Here is a 24,564-nt window from a genome sequence, read left to right on the forward strand (position 1 = left end):
TATGAAAACCACGAGTACGAGTACGAAATTAAATATTAAAAATAAGACAGAAACAACGTGTCATACCAGGAGCAAACGCCAAACAACAATAAATAAATGATACGTGGTCCTTTGGGCAGAACATGAGTCATTGGATTTTGAAAACAAAATTTAAATCATAAATATTGTCGATTGTACAGTGTTTTTCTTTTACACATTGATTCTGTGACCTACAAAGATGGAAAAAAGAAGAAAAACAAGCGAGAAGCCTTCCGCACTTATGAAAATTATGATGATATCCTGCGAAACGAATTACCATTATATTCCGATACTGTGGCGTGCACGCGGAAACGTCTTGAGACGCCCGTCCGCACCTCGCACGGCTCAATGAAAGAAAAAACAACTAAACCTGAGACACGACGTCTCAGCGCATCATTTCTCGGAAGACTCTCTGGTTCGAAGAACAGGCAGAGCCGCGGGAGCAGCTGATTGGCCAGCGTCACAGCGGCGACGTAACACGACACTCCAATTAGCTTCTTGTGAATGAACCGATAAACTTAGGGTACCGGGCTGAGATTGATTTATATTTGCGCGTCTGTTAGATCGTGAAAATCTGCTTGGTGTCAATTTGCGTATCGCTGAGATCCAAATTCCTGCCACTAAGGTAAATTGTCGACTACTTTTTCAAATATTTTTTAGACCGCTGCATACACAACTTTATACATGATACACTTTATATAAAATACAATTTGCACATACTTATTTTGTGATATAACATTATTTCTTGAAAGTTTATTATATTTATTGTATCATCTGTATTATTTATAGATAATTTCACATTTAAATATTTATTTTTCTTTAAATACATATCTTTGATCTTTGTTCTATATAAAAAAAAATTAGCATTTCAAACATTTGCACTAGTGGGGGATTCTTTTTCTGCACGCGTGACATTCGTAGATATAAGTGGGATATGACATGAAATCGTAAAATTAAAAATGTACACGCTTTGTTTTAGATGACCGTAAACCCCAGCGGACGGAGACTGAGGCAGTGGCTGATAGAGCAGATTCACAGCAACCGGTACCCGGGACTGTTGTGGGAAGATGAGGATCGGACCATGTTCCGAATTCCATGGAAACACGCGGGGAAACAGGACTACAACCAAGAAATCGATGCGTCAATTTTCAAAGTAAGTCTTACCTTTGCTTGTGATGTACGTTCGCACGTGTTGTAAAAATCTTTTCTCGGATGTAATTTGCCAGTCCGTATGTGTGTACGTTGAAGTAACTCAGCTGCGTCTCGAAGTAGAAGTTTCCGGCTGTCATACATACGCAAACGCAAATACGCATTTATCCTTATTTATTTTCTTTAAGATTAAAGAAGCAGACGATACAGTTACATTTCGCGCATAAATGGCGCAAGCTGTCAGGAGTAGTGCGATGCCAGATTGCAGTAAAACCTAAGTGTTTCCCCAAACCTGTTGTGCTGTGTTTGAGTTTTAGCATATGTATCTCCTGAAACATAAAATGCATATTGCCAGAAATACTGGTTTTCTTAGAGGCACGTGTCGCCTTAAAATAGGACATTTTGTCGAATTAGCCTACCAAAGGGTATGAGAGTAAGGGACAGATTAACTGTTAAAGCACATTTAGTTACTATAGTTAAGTTTGTTTAATCAACATACCATATGTAGTGTGGTGTGTTATTTATTTATTTGCAGTAAGAAGTTTGTTTTGTACAAAGGGCTTAATTCAGGAAAAAATCCACTTAACTGAGAATCCAGGATGCACGCTTTAGTTATTACAAACAGCGCTCGTAATGTAGCCTCTAAACGAGATTTTAAACAGCCCGAAATATAAAAATGGATTCGTTACATAATGTATCTTTATCACTCTTAAGTGATGGATTAACGTAATTTATGTTATTTTAATATTTTAAATTGGGGGAATTTCAACAACATCATGAGAATTAAAGTCATGAACGTGTCAACAATACTATTGTAATTACAAGGTCCAGCCACGACTGACGACGGAAGAACTGGACGGTTAGTTTAGCGATAGCGTTACCCAACACTATCTTTTATCTGATATTATAAGCTGGAGATACATGGACGTTTTACCGAAATTCTGCAGCACGCGGGGTCCTTCCTATGTTATAATGCCTTTGCTCAATCTGCTTACCTGACAGTTTGTCACGGGCGAACCATATGACGTGTTTCGAAGTGCAACTCTGCAAGTAATTATTGCATTTAAGAAATTAGTGTTGAGCACCTCAGAGAGGAGCAGAAGATTTAAAATGCCCATGAAGTCTGAGAGCATCACAAGCCTCTGAGCCAGTGACTGACTGACCCCCACTTTTCTTTTTTCCAGGCCTGGGCTGTGTTTAAAGGGAAGTTTAAGGAGGGGGACAGGGCTGAGCCGGCCACCTGGAAAACCCGGCTCCGCTGCGCTCTGAACAAAAGCCCGGACTTCGAGGAGGTGACCGACCGGTCCCAGCTGGACATCTCTGAGCCTTACAAGGTCTACCGCATCGTCCCAGAAGAGGAGCAAAAGAGTGAGTTTCCCAATTGCTACCTGATGCTAAAAGCTATTGTGAGCATTACGAAGGATTATAAAGTTCGCGGTATGTGGACCGAACAAACCAAAGACTCGATCCCAGCAGGCAGAGGGGCTGTGGTGATTCACGGAGGCGGGGGCTCCAGCGACGTCCACAGCATGGACTGCAGCACTGCCGAACTGGAGGAGCTCATCAAGGAAGTGAGTGTCTTCATTTTCCGGCGGCTCAGCCGTCTCACAAACAGGCGTCCTCTGGAAACATATATGCCTGCCCAGGCTGGTCTTTGGGGTCCAGGCTCGTTGTGTGAATGATGACTCTCTTTGACCCATTCAGTCCTCACATGATGAATACCTGAGCATCATCAAGAAGAGCCACTCCCCAGAGGAGGCCCCCAGACCCACCCCCCCAGCCCAGGAGTGGTGGTCACACAGTAACCTGCGCTGTAAGCTTCCTCACACCAGACAATCCTTCAGCCTGGACAGTAAACGTTGACACTGACGTAACTGCACTACCTCAGTCAAAATACAGGACAGTTCTCATACTCTAAAAGCAGTTTTAAATAGTGTAATTTGCACCTTCACAGTTGTATGAACTTGACACTTTACCATGATTTGTGTTCTCCAGAATATTTACCCGTTTAACAAGTATAGAGCTGATCTTATGTTTGCATGCCATTTTAAAACCATTTTAGCCAAACGCATAAACCATAAATAACTTTGTGTTGACTAGCTCTATATATTTTTGAGGTGAGGATCAGCTAATTTTCTGTCACTTTGCTGACTGCCGGTCTGGATTTTGGCCAGAAGATGGTTTTTCTTTTTGCTGGGGCAGCTGAATTTTTGATGAACACACAGAAGATATTTAAAGGTCACTTCTGTCTAGATTTTCTCTCTTGGTTTTTGGCCGCACTGCTGGTAGTCAGACAGCTACAGAAGTGGATTTGATGAAATTAACGTTTTTTTTTCTTACATCTGAATATGTGTACGGTCTAAGGAATCGTGTCATTTCCATTTCACAGCCATCCCAGTGAGCCAGGACCCTCCCCCAACTGGGAACTTTAGTGCAGGTTTGTATGTTCACGTCGTGTGTGTTTTGACAGCACGATCAATGATACTGGGGAAACTGGTCTGTACAGCATTCATTCGTTCCCCGCTTCTGAGAAATTCTGAGAACTTCCTGGACAGATAAAGACGGTTCCTGCTTCTCTCTTCCGCAGCCTTCTCCCAAATGATGGTCACCTTCTTCTACGGAGGCAAGCTGGTCGGCAGCACGCTGAGCACTCACCCCGAGGGCTGCCGCATCTCGCTGCCGCCGCCCGCAATGGCCGTGGAGGCGCTGTACGGGCCTGAGAGTCTGCAGAACATTCGCTTCCCATCGGTGGAGCTGATCGAGCATGAGCGGCAGCGCCACGTGACCCGCAAGCTCTTCGGACACCTGGAGCGCGGCGTGCTGGTGCGCGCCAACCGCGAGGGCGTCTTCGTCAAGCGTCTGTGTCAGAGCCGCGTCTTCTGGAGCAGCCAGGGTTCGCAGTACAACCCCGGGCCCTGCAAGCTGGAGAGGGACGCCGTCGTCAAGATCTTTGACGTCGGCAGGTTCCTGCAAGGTGGGTTGGTCATCAAAGCCCCGTGGTTCCCAAAGATCACATGACATCAGCATGCAGGCCTTAACAAAATGGTTTATGGCCTTGACACCGCTGCACTGGCAATCTCTAATGCCACCTGTGCAGTGGCGAATTAACGTCATTCCAGTGCTTGTATTGTGAGCGTATTTGTTATATCCAGCTCTGCAGATGTACCGGGATGGCCACTATCCGGCACCTGACCCCAACGTCACCCTCTGCTTCGGGGAAGAGTTCCACGACATCAGCGCTGCCAAGAACAAGCTGATAATCGTTCAGGTAAGCCAGTGAGGGACAGCTATCAGGCACTTTCGTCGGATGACCACGGTTTCCATATAACTAGATATAAGAACTTCATGCCCGAATGGGGTGTCACTTTAGCCACATGGTGCTGATCCCTTTCTGGTCTTTGCAGATCACCCCACTCACCTGCCAGCAGCTGCTGGAAGAGGTTAATATCCATCGGTCCCCATACAGCAGTGGGAATATGGACATGGCAGATGAGTCGCAGAACGAGCAAGTGGCACGTATTTTCCAGGAGCTCTGCAGCTACTCCATGCCACAGCGCCTCGGCTTCAGAGAGAACATGCCAATCACCGTCTGAGGCACCAGTCCCCCTCTGCCTGCCTCGAACAGGACAAGGAACCTGCCAATCACAATCTGAGGCATCAATCCCCCACTGCCTGCCTCAAACAGGACAAGGAACCTGCCAATCACAATCTGAGGCACCAATCCCCCACTGCCTGCCTCAAACAGGACAAGGAACCTGCCAATCACAATCTGAGGCATCAATCCCCCACTGCCTGCCTCAAACAGGACAAGGAACCTGCCAATCACAATCTGAGGCACCAATCCCCCACTGCCTGCCTCAAACAGGACAAGGAACCTGCCAATCACAATCTGAGGCACCAGTCCCCCTCTGCCTGCCTCGAACAGGACAAAGAGCCTGCCAATCACAATCTGAGGCACCAATCCCCCACTGCCTGCCTCGAACAGGACAAGGAACCTGCCAATCACAATCTGAGGCATCAATCCCCCACTGCCTGCCTCAAACAGGACAAGGAACCTGCCAATCACAATCTGAGGCACCAGTCCCCCTCTGCCTGCCTCGAACAGGACAAAGAGCCTGCCAATCACAATCTGAGGCACCAGTCCCCCTCTGCCTGCCTCGAACAGGACAAGGATCCTGCCAATCACAATCTGAGGCACCAATCCCCCACTGCCTGCCTCGAACAGGACAATGAACCTGCCAATCACCATTTTAAGCACCAATTCTGTCGCTGCCTGCCTCAAACAGGAAAAAGAGTCTGCCAGTCACCATCTGAGGCACTAATCCTTCCTTACCCACTTTGGAGAGAATAAGAAACCTGCCAATCATTGTCTGAGTCACCATTCCCTCCACTGCCTTCCTCAGATAGGACAGAGAACCTGCCAATCATTGTCTGAGTCACCAATCCCCCTTGCTTGTCTTGGACAGGACAGTAAACCTGCCATTGGTTATATAACTGCCCAGCCCCCAGGATGATGCACCCATCAGCGTTCAGAAAAATTACCTGAGTTGTTCTTTATCATATGTTGACAAAAAAAGTCATGAAGTGATGAAAAAAGTCTGCAGACTTTTGCTTGCCCTTTGAGCATCCGGGACTTTGCTCTAATGATCCTTCCAGTAGCCATTCAAACTGAATTAGCACAATACATCTTTCTGTTTGTCTGATTGTGTACTTCCTTTCTTAAATGAGCATTTGTAGTTTTGTAATAAACTGTTTTGCAAACTAAATGAAATTGAAATGGAAAAAAAATCTGCATTAATAAAGTCTTTCTTAAAGCACCTGTGGTCACATAGTTTAGTGTCATTATTAACACATCCATTCTGCTTCTTCTTCTGAACTAATTTGACATGGGTACAGTACAGTATTATCATTGCGAACTGGGCAACAAAGGAAATCACATAGTCGCTATTATGGCTTGACTAAATGCAAAATAACTAAATGCTCATCATCTAAAACGGCCTGTTCCCATGTGGCCCTGGATTCCAAATCCAGGTCTTGTTTTCACTTCTCCCAGGCAGTTTAATAATTACTGATTCTGATTGGCCACAGAGGCTTCATGCTTGACTGACAGGTAACAGAAGGCTGGAAAATCAACAGTGCTTGGCCTTGAGGACCGTGATTTGAACATACCTGTTCCAAAATGCATTGGCAAAAAAGATGGCAATTAGACAGTGAGACCTGTTTAATGCTGCAAGGCAAATCTGTGCATCTATCCAGCTATAAGACGCAGATGCGAATGGGAGGATGAGGAAATGCTGAAATAGCTCTGTTATTTTTTTAAAATTTATTCTAGAAAATGAAGAGGTAATTACGTGATATTATCAGCTGGCCGGGCTCCTAGAGAAGAACAGTAACATGCATTTTGTTGGAAGGGACCGGATTCACTGGTAAAAACAGCGGTAAGCGGTAAAAACAGCCCTCAAGTCCTCAGCAGGTGAAGGGAGAAGTGAGAGAAAAGGTCAAGGTATAATTAGCTATTTTTCATAAGACAGCGTCCAGCCTGCATGTGTTACAGTTTCACACTCACCATATGTAATGCCCTGTTCCTCTCTCTGACTCCGCCCCTACACACAGACCACCTCAGAGGACTGTCACCTGTAACACCCTCCCCCCAGCACCCCCCATGAATCCAGCCCTTGATGCTAAGCTACTACCTTGCTTGAATTGTATGTTTAACCTGAAATAGTAATTTACCTAGTAATAATGCATGTAAAGAGGCAAGGTGCTGTAAGGGGATCACAGGGACTGGAAGGAGGGGCAGAAGTGAGGGTTAAATAATCCAAAGGGCCTTTGTTTGTAAAACACAAACCCCGCTACTAAGAAATGCAGTTAAATGCAGTGTAATGTACCACAGTACTGTACACACTGGGGTCTAAGCCTCAGAATCCACACGGTGCAAGTGTACTATATCTCCCACAGGAAATCAAATATATTTTTATTTTATTATGAGATATGATTCACATTTAAGTTGACGTGTTTAGCAGACGCTTGTCTCCAAAACAATTTACTAATGAGGCAAATAGCACTGGATTGTAGGGTCTGACAGTCCATCCATACATCCATTTTCCAAACCGCTTATCCTACTGGGTCGCAGGGGGTCTGGAGCCTATCCCGGAAGCAGTGGGCTCGAGGTAGGGAACAACCCAGGATGGGGGGCCAGCCCATCGCAGGGCACACCATTCACTCACACAGGCACACCTATGGGCAATTTAGGAACTCCAATTAGCCTCAGTATGTTTTTGGACTGTGGGGGGAAACCGGAGTACCCGGAGAAAACCCCACGACAACATGGGGAGAACATGCAAAATCCACACACATGGGACCCAGGCAGAGACTCGAACCCAGGTCCCAAAGGTACGAGGCAACAGTGCTAACCACTGCACCCCCCATGCCCTGACAGTCCAAAGAAAGAGTAAAATTAGTGTGATTCTTGCATCTTGACCAAAATACGCCTTGTGTGAATAAGGAGGTGTGAATGCTGTGTCACAAATAGTTCATCAGCCTGCTGACGTGAACAGGGCAGACATTTCATGTTGCCTAAAATACAGGGGCTGTAGATATTTCTGATCTGATGTGAGAGCATGTCCCATGCCAAGCACGCCTCAGCGGCCTGGAGGAAGGGCGTGTGTCGTAGCCTGTGGCCGTGACCATAGCAGCAAGGCGCGACGGCTGACACGAGCGGCTGCCCGTGCTTGTCACTCTGTACTTATGCTGAGATATAACCGCCATCTATGATGACAACAAGAAAACAGCAGTTAGTAGACTGACCTGTATCTGGGCAGCACCTGTAACTTTGAGGCAGGGAATGCACAATGTTAGATGACGAATATCTTCGTGCATTGAAACGTCTAATTCCAGGGTTAAGACATATATCACTGTGTTCCTCATTTAAGATTGTGGTGTAATGAAACATAAATGAAGCCAGCTAAGCTGAAAGGAGCAGTGTCCTGTCAGAGTCTAGTAAACGAAAAGTCGCGGAGCAGAACATTTACTGAACAAACTGAAAGCTGAAAGGAGCAGTGTCCTGTCAGAGTCTAGTAAACGAAAAGTCGTGGAGCAGAACATTTACTGAACAAACTGAAAGCTGAAAGGAGCAGTGTCCTGTCAGAGTCTAGTAAACGAAAAGTCGTGGAGCAGAACATTTACTGAACAAACTGAAAGCTGAAAGGAGCAGTGTCCTGTCAGAGTCTAGTAAACGAAAAGTCGTGCAGAAGTTAATATGGTTTGCCTGTAGGCTTTGCCTTTGTGACTGCTGTACTATTCTATTCTATTCTATTCTATTCTATTCTATTCTATTCTGTTCTATTCTATTGTAATCAGTTTGTTTCAGTTTTGTTTAGTTCAGTTAATTTAATTTAATTTTGATGTATTTTCCTTCCTAGCATTGCTTCTCCAAAGCACCCGACAAAACTGCATCACAGATGATCAAAATCTTTACTTAACCCCTGCTAACATTATATAGAAATACCTTTGAGGGTACAATTATTTTTGCCCCTGCGTTTCAGCCCTCAAGGGTCTGCCAGTTCTACCCTAGCAGTATGTGAATGTACCTTTCAAGGTACAGAAATGGAGTGTGTTTGTACCGTTGGGGGTACATTAATGGTGTTTGTACCGTTGGGGGTACATTAATGGTGTTTGTACCACTGGTGGTACATTAATGGTGTTTATACTCAAGCAGTCGTGATGTAAGTCATGATTTTACATGATTTTCAGGCCAAAAGAATTAACGGTAACAATATTATCAATGTATCTGTAGAAAATTTGAATGAAACGATTATGATAATGATGCCGATCAGGTTAATCTTTAAATGTGTTTGTCGTGTGTTTTTTCTCTCTTTTTTGGCCAAATGTGAGTGTAGTGAGGTGGAGAGTCTGTAACCCTAACTGTATAAAAGCAAAGGAAATGAGCAATTATGCTATAGACAGGGAAAAGACACCCAGGGCTACGGCACCCCCCCTTTCAGCTTACTGTTGCTCGACACTTCCTGCATGTAATCAATCTCCACCAGCCCCAAATGGGATACTCAGGCAGATATTCCGATTTGGGATTCTTTGTCTTTTCTGCTTGTTTAATAATCTGCCCTGTCCTCTGAGCGCATGAATCTTATTTATTTTTTCTGATCCCACTGATTTGGAGTGATATGAATACGGCTGCAACAAATGCAAAATACGACAAACTTAATATTTCAGGGCAGAGTGAACCAAAGCTATAAGTCGGCACTCATCAAGGATCCATGTTGCTGGATTGCAGCAATTTAAACTGATGACAAAATAAAGTAATATTTAACAAATTGGATGTTTAGGTAGCTGGAAATGGATGTCTGGGGTGAAAACTTAAAATGACAAGCAAAAAAAAACCGATGTTTTTCAGTCAGTGGAATCATTAACACCAGTTCTCGCTGAACGGTAAAGTGATCGCTGTAGTTTGTTGTAAATGTAAAGAACATGGTTTTCCTTAAAATGGCAGGATATTTTTATAGTATGTTTTGTGTATTTAAGGGGAAAAACACACCACACACACACAGAAAGATCCAATTTTGCCCAGCAGAATAGATGAAGTTACCCTTTTCAAGGTACTGACCATTCGCACAGCATACATAGACATACTCCCCACATGACGCTCTGCCAGGGTAAGTCTGTCTTTCAGCTTGATATAACTAATGGGTGTCCATAGTAAATATTGCATTTTTGTTGCATGTGTGTGACATCATTCTGCCTCCATATATTGATGGTTGCAATTGGCCTCAGTGCCAGTTATTAATTGAAGTACGTCAGAGTTTACAAATGAAACACTGGAGGAAACCAGAGTTAAGGAGCAACACCTCCACATACCATTAATAATTCATTTTTTAAATATAACAGTTATTGTCAATATCAGCATATCTTGACACCACTGGTGTCTTGGGGAATAAAACTCTAGCAGGGTTTTGCCTTTTTTTCCTGACAGTATATATAGGTGCTGCTAGAACGTAATTAGCATGGTGGTTTTCTGCCGGTAAGACTCAGCAGGGCAGCCTGTGGTAGTTTCCAGGTAACACCCAGGCTTCGCCAGAGAGCAAGGGAACCCAAAGGGGCAATGAAGATCCCGTCTAATGACTGGTATTCACAGGGATTTACCTCAATATGTATAGCAGCTTATTCAGTGCTACAGGCAGAACTAAACAGGCTGGGGAGTTAGACTAAGATAACAGACATTCATTCTGGATTAAATATGGAAACTGGGGGCATCCATTACTTTCCTCTTCTGTGGCCCAGCAACTGAGGACTTGATGACTTACTAAGAGGCCTGCATCCTGCGATCTCAGACTGTCCATTGTAATCATCTCAAGATGGCAAGTGAGGTGCTGAGCTTTCAGTACCTTAGGGGGAAAAATCAAAAGTCCATCCTGAACGTAATGGGAAGCCAGACAAGAGAAGCAAGACCAGGGGGTGTTCCAGATTTCTCAGTTAGCTGGGTTAACTTCAGGGACGTTTCTTGAAGGAGGGGCACAGTGACTCCCTTAAATACATGCCACTTGTATTATTATTATTACTATTATTATAAGTTACATTATTATATGTGGGCCACAACGTTGTGTACTGGGAAGAAACGTCAGCATGTTTTCTTGATGGATTCTTAATGTGGGTGCGCTGGGTGGTCGAATCGCTGGTGAAACGCAAAGTTAATGATAGAAAAAAATAATGAAGACGTAAAATGTGACTGCAAAGCACTGCATAAATAAACATCAGTTTTCAAAATGGTCTTTTACTTCCGAATGCCAGCAATCTACTGTGAGTGATTCTTGGAGGACATTACAATCAAATGCTTCCCTTCCTAATAGAACAACTGGCGTCCAGAGTTGAAGTAACCTAGGAAAAATGCACTGTGAAAGTTCATAATAAAATTGCTAAACCTTAATCATTTATAGATCTACTATAAAGTTTACAGTTTCAACTATTAATGTTTCACAGTAGAATTGTTAACTCCTGTTTTACTTTGGATGTTATGGCCACCTCATAGTGATTCATCATTCTGACAGTGAAGTTTTAAATTCAACTGTAAACTATGAACAGATGTTTTCTGTTTGTATTTTTTTACAGATCATTTATGGCAGGGGTCTCCAGTTCCAGTCCTGGGGAGCTACTGTCCAGTAGGTTTTCTATCCTACCTGATGAGCTTCAGATGAGCCACACCTGTTCTCAAGAAAATAACAGGAGTTGTGGGTCTCCAGAACCGGAGCTGGGCTAGAGAACCAGCAGGTAAGGCAGAAGTCATATACCAGCTATCCAGGACACCCAACTGAAAACAAGGCCCAAATATACACCACCAATCAGTCACGGGTGTGTCACGAGAGAGGCGGAGCATTCCCAGACTGGGTGTGGCTGTATGTCAGTTCGGCTCTTTGCAGGTGTTATATTAGTTTGTAATATTTTTGGGGCAGGAGGAAACATATCTTGGATATGGATTAATTTTATTAATTTGAAGCATGACTGAATGAGGGCGGGGGTTTTATATAGATATTTACCTGATGGATTTAGGTTTGGCTTTTTAAACAGAGGTTTCACGACAATCCATTAGAAATATAAAGTTTAGCTATTTGTAATAACTGTCAGGAAGTATAATAATGAGCAATAATGTACTATATAATAATATACTAATATAATATTATTATTAACTGGTGATTATTGTTATTTTTATTGTCGGCTGTGATTTTTAAAAACTTCCCATTCTTATTCCCTGGGGAGGTCATATTTTCTGTTGCCGTGGGGAAATTTAGTAACTCCTGAGAGCACTGATTAATCTCAAACCTTGGCGAAAGATATCCCCCCCAGGGAAACATCACCTGCACAGCGTGCAACGGCATGTAATAGTGTTTCAACATGTTCCGAAATGACTCAGCCGTCGTTACTGCAATAGCTCAGATTTTCTCACTGCTTTCCCATCACTTTTAGACTTGCAGACATGTGTGTAGTTTGTTTAAAGTGCAGTTAAGGTTTAATGGTGTGGACAGGAACAGAATAAATGTAATTTAATGCTGTGGACAGGAACAGAATAAATGTAATTTAATGCTGTGGGCAGGAACAGAACAAATGTAATTTAATGCTGTGGCCAGGAACATAACAAATGTAATTAATGCTGTGGGCAGGAACAAAACAAATGTAATTTAATGCTGTGGCCAGGAACAGAACAAATGTAATTTAATGCTGTGGGCAGGAACAGAACAAATGTAATTTAAAGCTGTGGGCAGGAACAGAACAAATGTAATTTAATGCCCTGGGCAGGAACAGAACAAATGTAATTTAATGCTGTGGCCAGGAACAGAACAAATGTAATTTAATGCCGTGGGCAGGAGCAAAACAAATGTAATTTAATGCTGTGGGCAGGAACAGAACAAATGTAATTTAATGCTGTGGGCAGGAGCAAAACAAATGTAATTTAATGCTGTGGGCAGGAACAGAACAAATGTAATTTAATGCTGTGGCCAGGAACAGAACAAATGATAAGCACACAAAGTGTGTGTTAAATCAGCTGCTTTACTAATTTACTGGCTACTTAGTATTTAATACCTGGGACGGGAACAAGTCACTCTTTGGTGAGTACGAGTCAAGTGAAAACATTGCATATTTGAGTCAAGTCTCGCTGAAATGGTTAAATTAACGCTGTGGTTTGCAGAGAGAGTCTTCTTGAGTCATAGCACCCATAGAGTCATTGCCCTCATGTCCAAGTCGAGTCCAAGTTTTTTCATCAGTTTTGCAAAGTCGAGTCACAAGTCATCGAATTTGTGACTTAAATCAAAGTCAAGTTACTAGTCAGTGACTCGAGTTCCCACCTCCGCTTCAGGTGGTTAGATGTGTCAGAAGTCTGCTGATTTATCTGACAGTTTATGAAGGTGACACAGTAAACAGCAGATTACGGTTCTGTGTGTCTTTAATAATAAAAAAAAACCTTCGTAGAACAGGAACTAACTGCAGACCTCTGAATTGGAGCTCCGGAAGTCTAGTCTGCCTCCTGGAAAATCACAACCGAGGCAAAGTTTAATACTCATTATTTTCCCGAGTTTCAGTTAGTGATTGTTCTTAACATAACGAAGTATATCGAACTATGTATGGTATAAACACAGCCATAAGCATTATCTGCTATTGCAAACTGAACCGTTGGACACAAGGAAAAAATGGAGGCTGTAATCTGATACAGAAGTGGAGGTAGGTTTTAAATAAAAATAAAACAGCGGACAGGAAGAACGACAATAAACAGCTTGACAAACAAGATAGCATTTCATCATCAGCACAAGGAAAGGGACAGGAAGGCGTCCAGTCTGGGGAAAGCCTCTGACAGGTTTCACCCCACAAGTAACTGGGGTGGGGGGAGCTCACGATCAATTAATGTTCTTTTTGCCTGATCTCACGCCATCCCAGAATATTCTTGTGCCCCCTTTTACGTTAAGAAATCGAGCCTGAGGTAATAAGTGTCGCCTAACGAGTTGTAAAATTGCAGTAATAAATTGTAGTATTTATAAAATCTGATTTATTTTGGGTTCCATGACTGATTACAGCTTTAGCAATGGTAGATATATCAACGACATCTACTGTTTTCACTTAAATTACTTGATATGCATGTGGGGGTGTGTTTGCAGTCTGCAGTTTGGTTAAATGCAGGTGGGACAGTCCATTGTCAGAGCATTTCCTGTTTCGTAAATCTACCACAGTTATTTCACATATTTTCTGTCATGTTTTATTTTAGCACAGCACAGATTCACTGGCTGCCTATCCGTTCGGCTACATCTAATTAAGGCTACGTTTATTTTTCGCAGTTTTCCTAGGAAAATCAGACACCCGTGTTGCAGAGCAGATAGTCCATCAGTTGCAGCTTTGATTCCCTGGACAGATGCTGCTTCAGGAGCAGTTGCATGAAATCAAAGGTTTTGCGCATTGATGGCTGCCGGAGGCGCGCTGCAGGGGGGCAGGCTTCGCAAGGCTGCGGCTTTCGGCCCAGCCGGAGACGGCCGCAGGTCCGTGGCTCAGAGTGCTGACACTGCTGTTCTTCTGAGAAAGGATGCTGGACGCAGCTGCTGAGTTAGCACAGAGTTCCCCCTGATGCTCACGCACTGCTTGTGAATTCCCTTACCAAATTGCGCAGTGCAATGCCCACAAACAAAAAAGAAGGACACTACAGAGCGAATGTCTTCCTCTAAATAATGCGGCCACTGCATACTGTTGCATTTTGTCTGCATTCCAGTGATGAACAGGAACGGTTCAATAGAAGGCAGATGACGTTAGAAGCAAATTCAGCCCATAGAGATTCCTGGAATGACACCAGTCCCACACCACTGACTATCATGGTCTGAGTCAGTAACTATGACTGATTCCACGATTCTGTTTGTGTGTATTATTAATACCCCTGGGTATTAATTTTCATGAAATCTGCTATCTCCTGCTATCACCAGACACTTCAAGTACTGAAATTCTCCAGTACACATTTTTCTGAGAATATTCCGTACTTTACATAACCAGTACAATCAAAGACTTTGTTGCAATCAGGAAAATACATATTACCTCTTCCTCGTATTCATTGAGTATGTTGGTTATTAGATTTTTTTGACCTTTCCTGTAATTTGATGTGCTGTTTGTCAGTTGTTTCCCAGATTTGTTAGCATTGTTTGGTCATTTTATTGTACATTGGCTGCTTGTAACCTTGTAATCTTGCTCGTAATGGGATGCCATCTGTCCATGTGGTCAGGATAATCTCAGGACTCTTTCGGGTCTCTTTTTCCGTTACTGAAGGTTCAGTTCTTTTGGGTATTATTTGCTGATTGATGTCTTAAAGCAGTGTCCCCCAGTTGCAGTCATGGAGGGCCAGAATCCAACACAGTTTGTAGATTTCCCTGCTCAAACACACCTCAGTTTACCAGGTTTAGGAAGTGTGTTTGAGCAGGGAAATCTGCAAACTGTGTTGGATTCTGGCCCTCCATGACTGCATTTTGGGAACTCTGTCTTAAAGCGTACCTCATTGACGTTGGGAAATCTTTTTAATCTCACAGATTAATCTCACAGATTAATCTCACAGAACCGCAGCCCATGCTTTCCATGTTGGGTTCCTCTTTACATTGCACATGTGATAATATTGGTCTTTGTCTTTTTAGTTAGCCTGGAATTCACATCTTGGTAACCTGAGGGGGTACCAATAGTTTGTAGTAACTCAGTTACTACTGCAGTAGAAATCAGGAACAAATACAATAGCTACTTGAGATGGAAGATGCGTCATGGTTCTTTAATGATGAAAAAAATGATAGTATTTCACTTGTGTTATTCATTATTTGTTCCTGCAGTAGTTCTTTCAATAGCTGACGTTGGTTTGCAGAATTAATTGATATAGTAACAAATAAAGTAACTGCTTGTGATAAAGGAGTCATGATTCATTAACGATGACCACACATGAGATCAGGAAGAGTGTAGCAAATTAATACAAAGTAAGATCATAATATTATATTATTTGTTCCTTCTGAAGCAATTTCTTTCTTCATTTTAGCTCCTCTCTGCAATTTCTACCATGCCTTCTGGTGCCTGCTTTGATTTCTTTGGCCCCTTTGTATTGACTTGTCTTACGTAACATTCTTACTGGATGATTTCCTCTGTTTCTATCTGTTGCTATTTATCTGAGAGTATTCAGATAAATAGCAACTATGCAGAAAGAGTACTCGGTTAAGTAGCAACTATGCAGAAAGAGTACGCAGATAAATAGTAACTATGCAGAAAGAGTACTCAGATAAGTAGCAACTATGCAGAAAGAGTACTCAGATAAATAGCAACTATGCAGAAAGAGTACTGAGATAAGTAGCAACTATGCAGAAAGATTACTCAGATAAGTAGTGTCATGCCCGGCTCGTCCGCTCCTCGTGTGTGCCACGCCCCCTGATTACCCACGTGTGCTTCCCTGAACGTCTCCAGCTTTGTCCACTTACTTTGATTAGTCCCGTCCTATTTAAGTCCTGGTCTTACCTGTTTCCATTGTCTGTCATTGATGTTAGTTGGCGTCTGATGTATCCTGGTCCCCGTCTTCTGATTAAATCCCGTTTACCCCTTATTCTGCCTGCCTGCTTCCTGTTTGCTCGCTTGCCCGAGCGATCGCCCACTTAATTAACGGCGATCGTGACAAGTAGCAACTACGCAGAAAGAGTACTCAGATGAATAGCTATACAGAAAGAGAATTCAGAAAGATAGCTAATATGCAGAAATTACACTCAGATATTCTAAAGCTATACCAATGTAACTTAAATCCAGAAGCTAATTAAGCACTTCAAAAATGTTATATAACAGTTTATAATAAACTTGGTTAACATTAATTAAAACAAATATGAATTTAACTATATATAAATACAATAAAAAGCAGGTTGGACTTTTTGCACAATAAAGACAGACATGAAGTAATATAAAGCTCTTGTCTTAAGAAGTGAAGTGAATGTGAAATAAAGGTGTACTTTCAGTACACTAAAGAAACCTGAACAAAATGGAACGTTCAGCAAATGTCGGTTCATTTGAGATATTTATTCACAAAATTTCATTATACTTGCTTTAAATGGAAACTACACCTGCACTAATTCGTCCGCGTGCGTCACTTCGGCTCTGTTTATTATTTTGTCTATTTTGAATCATCGGTATGGATTTTTACATAGATTTTATGCTCTTTAACATCTCGAAGTTGTTTTCCTGTTGTTCAGTCGACAATCTAAATAAAATCAATGCAAAATATTGCATTGAATCCTTCTACACATTTGAAGTTCACATTGGTGTCTCTGTATTAAGTGTTAAATATACGTTGGAGAAAACATAATGTTTTGCAGTTCGCTAATTTATGTTCCTCCATTTCCTTTTGCCAGTTTTCCCTTTCCCCCACACCTGACCCTAAATTGGGCTGTAACACATTCTCATTAAATGGCACCTATTTATAAATGTTTCCGATGACTTGTGTAATTTTAACCTTTAGGGTAAAAAAAAAGCAAAATTGAAATGTTAAAGACATTTAACATCACGCTGTGTAGGATTTAGCCTTTTAACCGACTCAAGCATCATGATCTATATTATAGAACACAAAGCAGAAGGAAGTAAGTCTCATTCTACAGCATGGAGCACATGCAGGACAGAGCGAGTTCCTCTTGACGCGAGGTCTTCTGGCCTAGGTTTCAGAGTTTTATTTTTACTCTTGAAGCGAAGTTCAGGGAAACTCCAAAAATACCTTCTCCCAGAAGGATGATGATAGATCAGCCATCTCTGCACTTAGATGGTAGATTCTGCAGATGCAGAATTCTCACTACTAGTTGAAAGAGGACCTGACACTGGTGGACATAAACCACTGAATCACTGGTGACTGATGAAGAAATATGTATTTTCCTGCTAAAGCCATTAATTGCCACATTATTAACAAGGATTTATGTTGGACAAAGACTGAACCCCCTCCCTCCAAAAACAAAATAAAAAAAATCAAAAGCATTAGTTATTAATTAATCAGTTGATGCATTTCATATTTTACTACTTTGACCCATTATTTTTTGTAAACTTTAGGTAGTGTAATACAATTTGTAACCTAACAGGAACTATTCAGAGATTATACACCAGGAGTCGGCAAACACATGTGCAAAGGGCAGGTTGTTTTCAGGGTTTAGGTCAGCTGTTCAAACTCAGGTGTGAGGACCAATCAATCTTCTAATTAGACCTGCATACCCACCGGACCCTTATGGGTAAGATTGGCCACCCCTGCTCTACTCATTCAATTAGTATTATTTTATGTCCATTTTCAAAACACCACCTGGCTTTCAGGCTGGAGCCCTGGGACATTTACTACAAGGTGTGAGGTAGGACACACTAAACTGACGCCGTCTGAAAAATACATCACAGTGACGGAGATTTTCCATCGTGCAGAAATCTTGCTCTGAGTCTAAAATCACTACATGAATCTATAGTTTCCCAGTGCACAAACCATTATTCTTATTATGCAATCAAAATGAGAGTAGGGGATTTGAATCATGTCTCTAGGGAGACCTGGGGTTTGTACTTGTACTGCTGCGTGTGATGAAAATAGCATGAGAGGAACTTGAAAAGGGGTGGATTATTAAGGGTATGTGGACACAGGTGGAGCGACAGGCCACATCCTGGGTTTATTGGTATCAGTTCACTCAACCGCTTATGACCCCCGCCTTCGGCAGCTCGAAAGATGCCTACACACCTTCTCCATCTTTCCGCCCTACCAGCGAATGACTATGCGCGTTCTGGACAAGAAGACCCGTCAGGAACGGATGGCCGATCGCGCCGGGCTCTTTCGTGGAAAACGTCCTGCACACCAGCCACACATGCAACAGAGTGACTGAAGGGGATTCACAGAGCTACCCTACTGCTCACCCGGAACGCTGGAGAAAAAAAAAAAACACAATGCAAGCCGAAGCGAGCGAATCGAGCACGAAGGAGGGATGGAGGCAAACAGGAAGCCAGAGTTGCATAAGACGTTAGCGCGATTGCACTGCATGCTCCGGGTCACCGAACCCTCAGGGCCTATCCCTTACTGCGTCACCTGACCTGACACAGGAAAAATACTGTGGAGCGAGGACCTTTCCAGCACGCACACAACTTCCCTTAAGTTATTTAAAGAGCAGCAGAAGGATAGCCCACAGGAGCCAACCAGCCTGACCGTTATGCCCAACGGCGGACTGCAGTTGAGCAATGCCCAGGCTTCTGATGCTGACTCTCCCAGCCCCAGCCGCTGTCATGCTGCCAGAGATGTGCACCTTGGAGCGAGAGGCTCCAGGCTGTTATCATGACAGACAGAGCGAAAGCTTCAGCCGTGCGGCTCTGAGCGAAACGCAAGGCAGGATACGTCACATGTTATTGTAAATACACATTACTATAACTATTACAACAGAGATTCTTAGGTACATGATCTTTATGTAGATTCTATAGGACAGTAACCAATAGCATTTCAGGAGGGACTTTCGAATTAGTCACTAAGCATCTCAGAGGAATCGTCTGCATTGTATAAAAGTTAGTAAACTGTATTCTGCTGATGGGCATAAAATCGACAATCCACTGAGTCCTCACACTCTCCTAACGAAACCATCTCATGTTGCAAATCGTTCTGATCACTTTAGATTTACAGGAATGTTCTTGCAAAAAAACGAAACAAAAAACACTTTACATTTTCCTTCAGTTTTAACAAAGACGGCTATAAGTGTGTATAAAAGGACAAAGCAAGGAGAGTCAGAGAGAAAAAAATGCGATTAGTTGATGTGGCACAAGTATTTAGTAATAACTCGGTTACTACTAAAGTACGAATTCTGAATAAATCATGAACAAATATAGTTGCTACTTGACATAAGATGTTACGATTCTTTGATGACGAACAAAAACGAGTTCAGTATTTCACTTGTGTTATTTATTACTTGTTCCTTCGGTAGTTCACAAAGGTTTACAGAATTAGCAGATAAAGTAACAAATATAGTACTTATGGTTAATTAATAATATATAAGCAATAGTATAATACTATATTATTTATGCCCCGTGAAGTAAAGTGCTACCGAAAAAACATGCAGGGGAACAGGAAGGATATGAATGCATGTGCGCAGTCAATACCACTGAAACAAGCTTAAAACAAAATCACATTAAATTAAACGATAATTAAAGTTACAGGATATAGCAGATAATGCACAATGTGGTTTTTGCATCACAGCTAACTGTGGACAGATTACATTCCAGCAGCACATTTGAATAAACACCCAATAAAATATGCATAAAACAGGCTAACCTATTGCAGGTGTGTCCGCAGGGTAAAAAGCTAAAGTCGTGTGACAAATACCTTAAAGTGTGTATGACAGCTCTACAGTTGGCGTGACACCTTCTGTAAATCACTCACGGCTTCCTAGCAGCAGCCCAGCTCCAATCATTTCTCTGTTTTTCAACTGTTTGGCTGAGGGGTGACCAGCAGGGCGTTGCCAAGACACCAGTGTCCTCCTTCCATCACGCCCTATTATGTCCATCCTTTGAATCCATGCTACACAAGGGGACCCTCATGATCTCAGACACCAAAATGGGCTGGGGACACCTGGAGGCTGGATTAAGCAGCCTGACGGTACGTGAGGAACAAGGAAACATTTTTAATGGCTTGAAAAGTTAGTGACAAGGGGCCTTTGAAAAACTGGAGCATTGTGGGACTGGTTTGGGTTAGGGGTCCAGTATGATATGCATTCATGGGGCCGGAAATCTCCCGCAGCACTCCTGACTGCCACCCCGCAGCAGTTTTCGAGAGCCGCAAGAGTTTCCTGGTCTATTCCAGGTGAAAAGTTACGGCTACCGAAATCAGGAAACTATGCAGTGCTTGTCTCTGGATGACACACATCTACCGCGTCTGCTCACTGTGTCTATCAAGCACCACTGAATTGTAGACAGCTTCTCAGTAGAAGCCAGATACCCCACGCTGTTCTCTAACAGAGAGGGAATCCTTCATGTCCTCATTCATCACTTTCTTTAACATTCCACGAATACTGAACGCCTCATCTTACTTACGTGTTAATTAACAAAAAACTAACTCCGATACCGATCTCATATTAATTAATCATTAATGATTTGTGATACATATTTTATCTTAAACAGTTACTATATTTGTTATTATATGTGTTAATTCTGTAAACTACTGAAGGGACAATTAATGAGTAACACAAATGAAATACTGATCTCATGTTAGTTCATCATTAATGAATCGCGATGCATCGTTTGCCTCAAGTACCGACTATATTTGTACTTAAGTAGTAACTGAGTTACTGCTAAGTATTTGTGTCCCATCAAGCAAAGTGTCACATTCAACATAAAGAATTAGTATATAGTCAAAATTCTATACCAGTCAATAGGAATATGCTATATATGAAATAACATACATAACTAGTAATACTAAATGTGGAATTAGAGAACTAGAATTGAAATGCTCATTATTACAAAGGGTAATTATTAATGCAGCACGAACAAAACTGCTACAAACAGTTTAGAGGTGCCACTTCAACTTATCCACAGCTTTAGGCACAGAGAGGAAACCCACAGGAACGCGAGAACACAGGCTGCACACCTGCAGACACTGATCCTCCACACTCCCTGCTAGCTGAACCTCTGCTGCAAAACCATGCTGTAAATAATTTTGATCGGTGTCTGATTTACAGAAGTATTTCTGCAAAATAAATTACATATCATGGTTACATTCAGTTTAAACAAAGATGGCAGGTATTAGAGGGCAAAGCCAAGAGATTTATATATACCAATCAATGTGTAGGGGAACAGGAAGGGCACAAATGCATGCGTGTGCGGAATTGTAAATATCATACAAACGCATTAAAAGCACATTAAATTAAATCATAATTAAAGGTAGAGGATACAGCAGATTATGCAGAATGTGGTTTTTGAATAACAGCTAGCTGAGGAATGATTATATTACAGCAGGATATTTTAACAAACACACAATAAAATAAGCATAAAACAGGCTAAGCTATTGAAGGTGTGTACACAGGGTAAAGGATTTTAAAGCCACGCTTTGTAAAGTGTGTAATGTCATGACCGATGACTGAAGCTCATCGGGGAACTAGCGGTCTCTCAGCTGATTCTAGATCTGTTGACCCATTTCTGTGGCACCTTCACAAAGCAGAGCAACCTTCCTATGACTAACCGATGAAATAAACTACCTTGTCATTAAAAGCTCTTGACCCGACATGTAGACAGGAGAAGCACGCCAGAGTAATTTGGAAGCTGCGACCGTAGCAGCAGAGCAGTGGGCCGCGAGCATGAAAACAGGCCTGACAATCCCTCACTGTCAGGGCCTAAATCTGGGGAGAGCAGCACGGGGATCGCACTGCACATACGAGCAAAAACATTTGTGCTGCTTACAAACCATATGTGTGAGGAGATTCTCACGGACACTGGTGTGGATCTAAAGAGAGCCAGGACCTGCTTGGCTGTCCGAACCTATGGTCTTCTGGTGAGAATCTCTAAAGCCAAATCGGCACAACGTGACCACATTCTGAGCGCACAGCTCGGCTAATACTAATACCGGAGCTAATCGATAATGCACAGAGCCAGCCTTGATGCTTATATGGGAGGAAGAGGGGAGGAATTCGGGGGGGGCCGCAGGGGCCAAGCGCTCTCTGTTCTCACTTACATTCAGCTGAAACGAAACTTGTCATGCCAGGAGGCGCACAGAGAAGGGCATGTGGGGTGGGGGGGGACAGACAGCACATGACAGAGCTGTCCCTGGAGAAAAGGTGCACATCAAAGGCACAGAGGCCTCGTGGGGGGTGGGGGGGATTCCTGCCCAGACCCAGAGATGATTGCTCATATATATCCAGCAAGCAGGTGACAGAAAAATTGGGGGCCGACCGACTGGAAGACAAACGCTAAAAATACACCAAGCATCCATCCAGCACCTTGACGGGGAGTTTGAATCTGTCACATGTCACATTACAGCGCAGGGGGGGGGGGGGGGATGCCGCTATTAAAGGGCCAGCAAGCACATAACAGCCCTCTTCACCCAATAATGTCCACAGGTCCAAACTCAGAATTCGATTATATTGTCTTTTTTTTTTTTTTTATTAAAAGTATGCTATTCTGAAGTTTATCTAGGTGAAACTACATACTTTTAAGAAAACTACAACGTTTAAAAAACAGAAGCCAGCTGAACATTGCTAAAAAACAAAGGCATAGCCATTCGTGCCATGTGTTAAAGAAGAGGAGGATCTTGAAACATAGATTCCATAATTCATATCCAAAATGCCTATTCAGGTTCCTGGAAGCTTTACCTTCCCTGTTATTTGTGTGGGGGTCTTCAATCCTTACTGTAACATGGATGAACTTAAACACCATCATATGGTAATCTTCCACATGCTTTCATGCAATGTAACCATAAAAAAATCCATGCTTTTAATGATTTCTTCTCTCTTCACATCCACAAACACAACCCTAACCAAGTATTTCTTAAGTAATAAATCACTTCTTAATTTTTGAATTTACCATATTAATTAGTAATTTTTTTCCCTAATACCTAACACATGGATTATACAAAGATATATAATATAATAATAAATGCAATGTTTTGAATACAGGAAATAATTATTTGAATGTTTAAAAATAGAATACATCTGAATTACCAGAGATTTACATATCATGCCTGATAAAATCATTCAAAGAAAACATTACGTAAAATTATGAGAGCAAAATTTCAAGGGTAGTTAAAATATTTTCCTCTCATTAACCATGAATTAGCAAAAATGCAAACGACAAACAAATTAAAACACATTACCCCCGCTGCGTAGCTTCATAGGGATTTCAGACAGGTGACCGATCATATCTAACTTGCCAGTCTTTTGTGACATTAGTGCCCCCTCGTGGCCAAGGGCTTTGTGACAAATCGTAATTTTCACCAAAGATTTGCAGTTACAAAGCATGGAATGACTGGGTTATTCCGGTATTGTAAAAATTTGTCTAATCTACACAGTTAAATATTATAAATACTATTTTATGACGGAAGACACTGAAGAGATGTGCTGAGTAATGTGTGCCTGTTTATATTAGTTTCCGTCCACAACCTCGTTGCAATGTGAAGGCCGGCCTGTGGGTTGGGGCATTGGCTCATTTGAAGACATTTCTCTGTGATGTTTAGATGATTTCTCAGACACATATCTTGTCGGAAAACAAAATGTGACTCAACTGCTTATTTGTGTAACTCTGATTAGTCCATATTGTACAGTACTTGTTATGTAATTCTTGTTTAATTTATTATATGACGCTTATACATATTACAGAGCCTTCACCTACCATTTCATGGAATGCACTATTTATCCACATGAGTTTCCTAGTGTTTTGGGATGAACTGTTTCTTCTTATACACTTGCTGTTGGTGGTTAGCAGCTCCTGACATGTTGACACTTTCCTTAATGTGATTAATGAAATGAAAGATTATTGACGGATTCAACAGCGTCTTGCCAGGTTTCCCCCGAAAGGCTGCAACCGGAGAAGCCTGCTGTGTTTGTAGTTGATTGTTCTCTTACACCATGTAACGTGACAAGGCATTTTTCTCACCAAAAAAAGTGGATTCATGTCACATGCATGTATTTTCAGGTTGCATTATACGTCATTAAATTATCAATTTACGCTATAAATATACATTAGATGGATTTACACCTTATGGACAAAAGAATTGGGACACACCTCTCAATCATTGAATTCAGGTATTTCATTCAGACTCATTGCTACAGGTATATAAAATGAAGCACCAAGCTCTGCAGTCAGGTTTACAAACATTTGTGAAGGAATGGGCCGTTCTGAAGAGCTCGGTGAGTTTAAGCGTGGTCCTGTCATATGATG

The 24,564-nt window shown here is 42.2% G+C and overlaps 1 protein-coding gene and 1 long non-coding RNA gene across 9 annotated transcripts; both read left to right on the forward strand.

Moving 5' to 3' along the window:
* The first annotated feature begins 442 nt into the window (after positions 1–442).
* Positions 443–5,984, forward strand: LOC125751944 (interferon regulatory factor 8-like). Of its 8 annotated transcripts, none has more exons than XR_007400818.1 (11): positions 444–643; positions 998–1,171; positions 2,352–2,535; positions 2,641–2,738; positions 2,872–2,980; positions 3,557–3,604; positions 3,755–4,141; positions 4,320–4,435; positions 4,572–4,802; positions 4,863–4,922; positions 4,983–5,984. XR_007400818.1 is itself a non-coding variant. In XM_049031396.1 (10 exons), the coding sequence occupies exons 2-9, from the start codon at positions 998–1,000 to the stop codon at positions 4,758–4,760; spliced, it is 1,305 nt and encodes a 434-aa protein (XP_048887353.1). In that variant the 5' UTR covers positions 444–643; the 3' UTR covers positions 4,761–4,802; positions 4,863–5,984. The 8 variants fall into 8 exon arrangements, 4 of the variants coding, with proteins under 4 accessions (XP_048887355.1, XP_048887353.1, XP_048887354.1 ...); XR_007400821.1 differs by having other exon boundaries at positions 5,223–5,984; XR_007400820.1 differs by lacking the exon at positions 4,863–4,922 and having other exon boundaries at positions 4,983–5,042; positions 5,163–5,984.
* Positions 5,985–13,177: 7,193 nt separating this feature from the next.
* Positions 13,178–14,751, forward strand: LOC125751832 (uncharacterized). Its single transcript, XR_007400796.1, has 2 exons — positions 13,178–13,389; positions 13,998–14,751. It is a non-coding gene; the product is annotated as an uncharacterized LOC125751832 (long non-coding RNA).
* The last annotated feature ends 9,813 nt before the right edge of the window (positions 14,752–24,564 follow it).

The sequence above is a fragment of the Brienomyrus brachyistius genome, chromosome 11, assembly GCF_023856365.1.
Source record: "Brienomyrus brachyistius isolate T26 chromosome 11, BBRACH_0.4, whole genome shotgun sequence".
NCBI lineage: Eukaryota > Metazoa > Chordata > Actinopteri > Osteoglossiformes > Mormyridae > Brienomyrus > Brienomyrus brachyistius.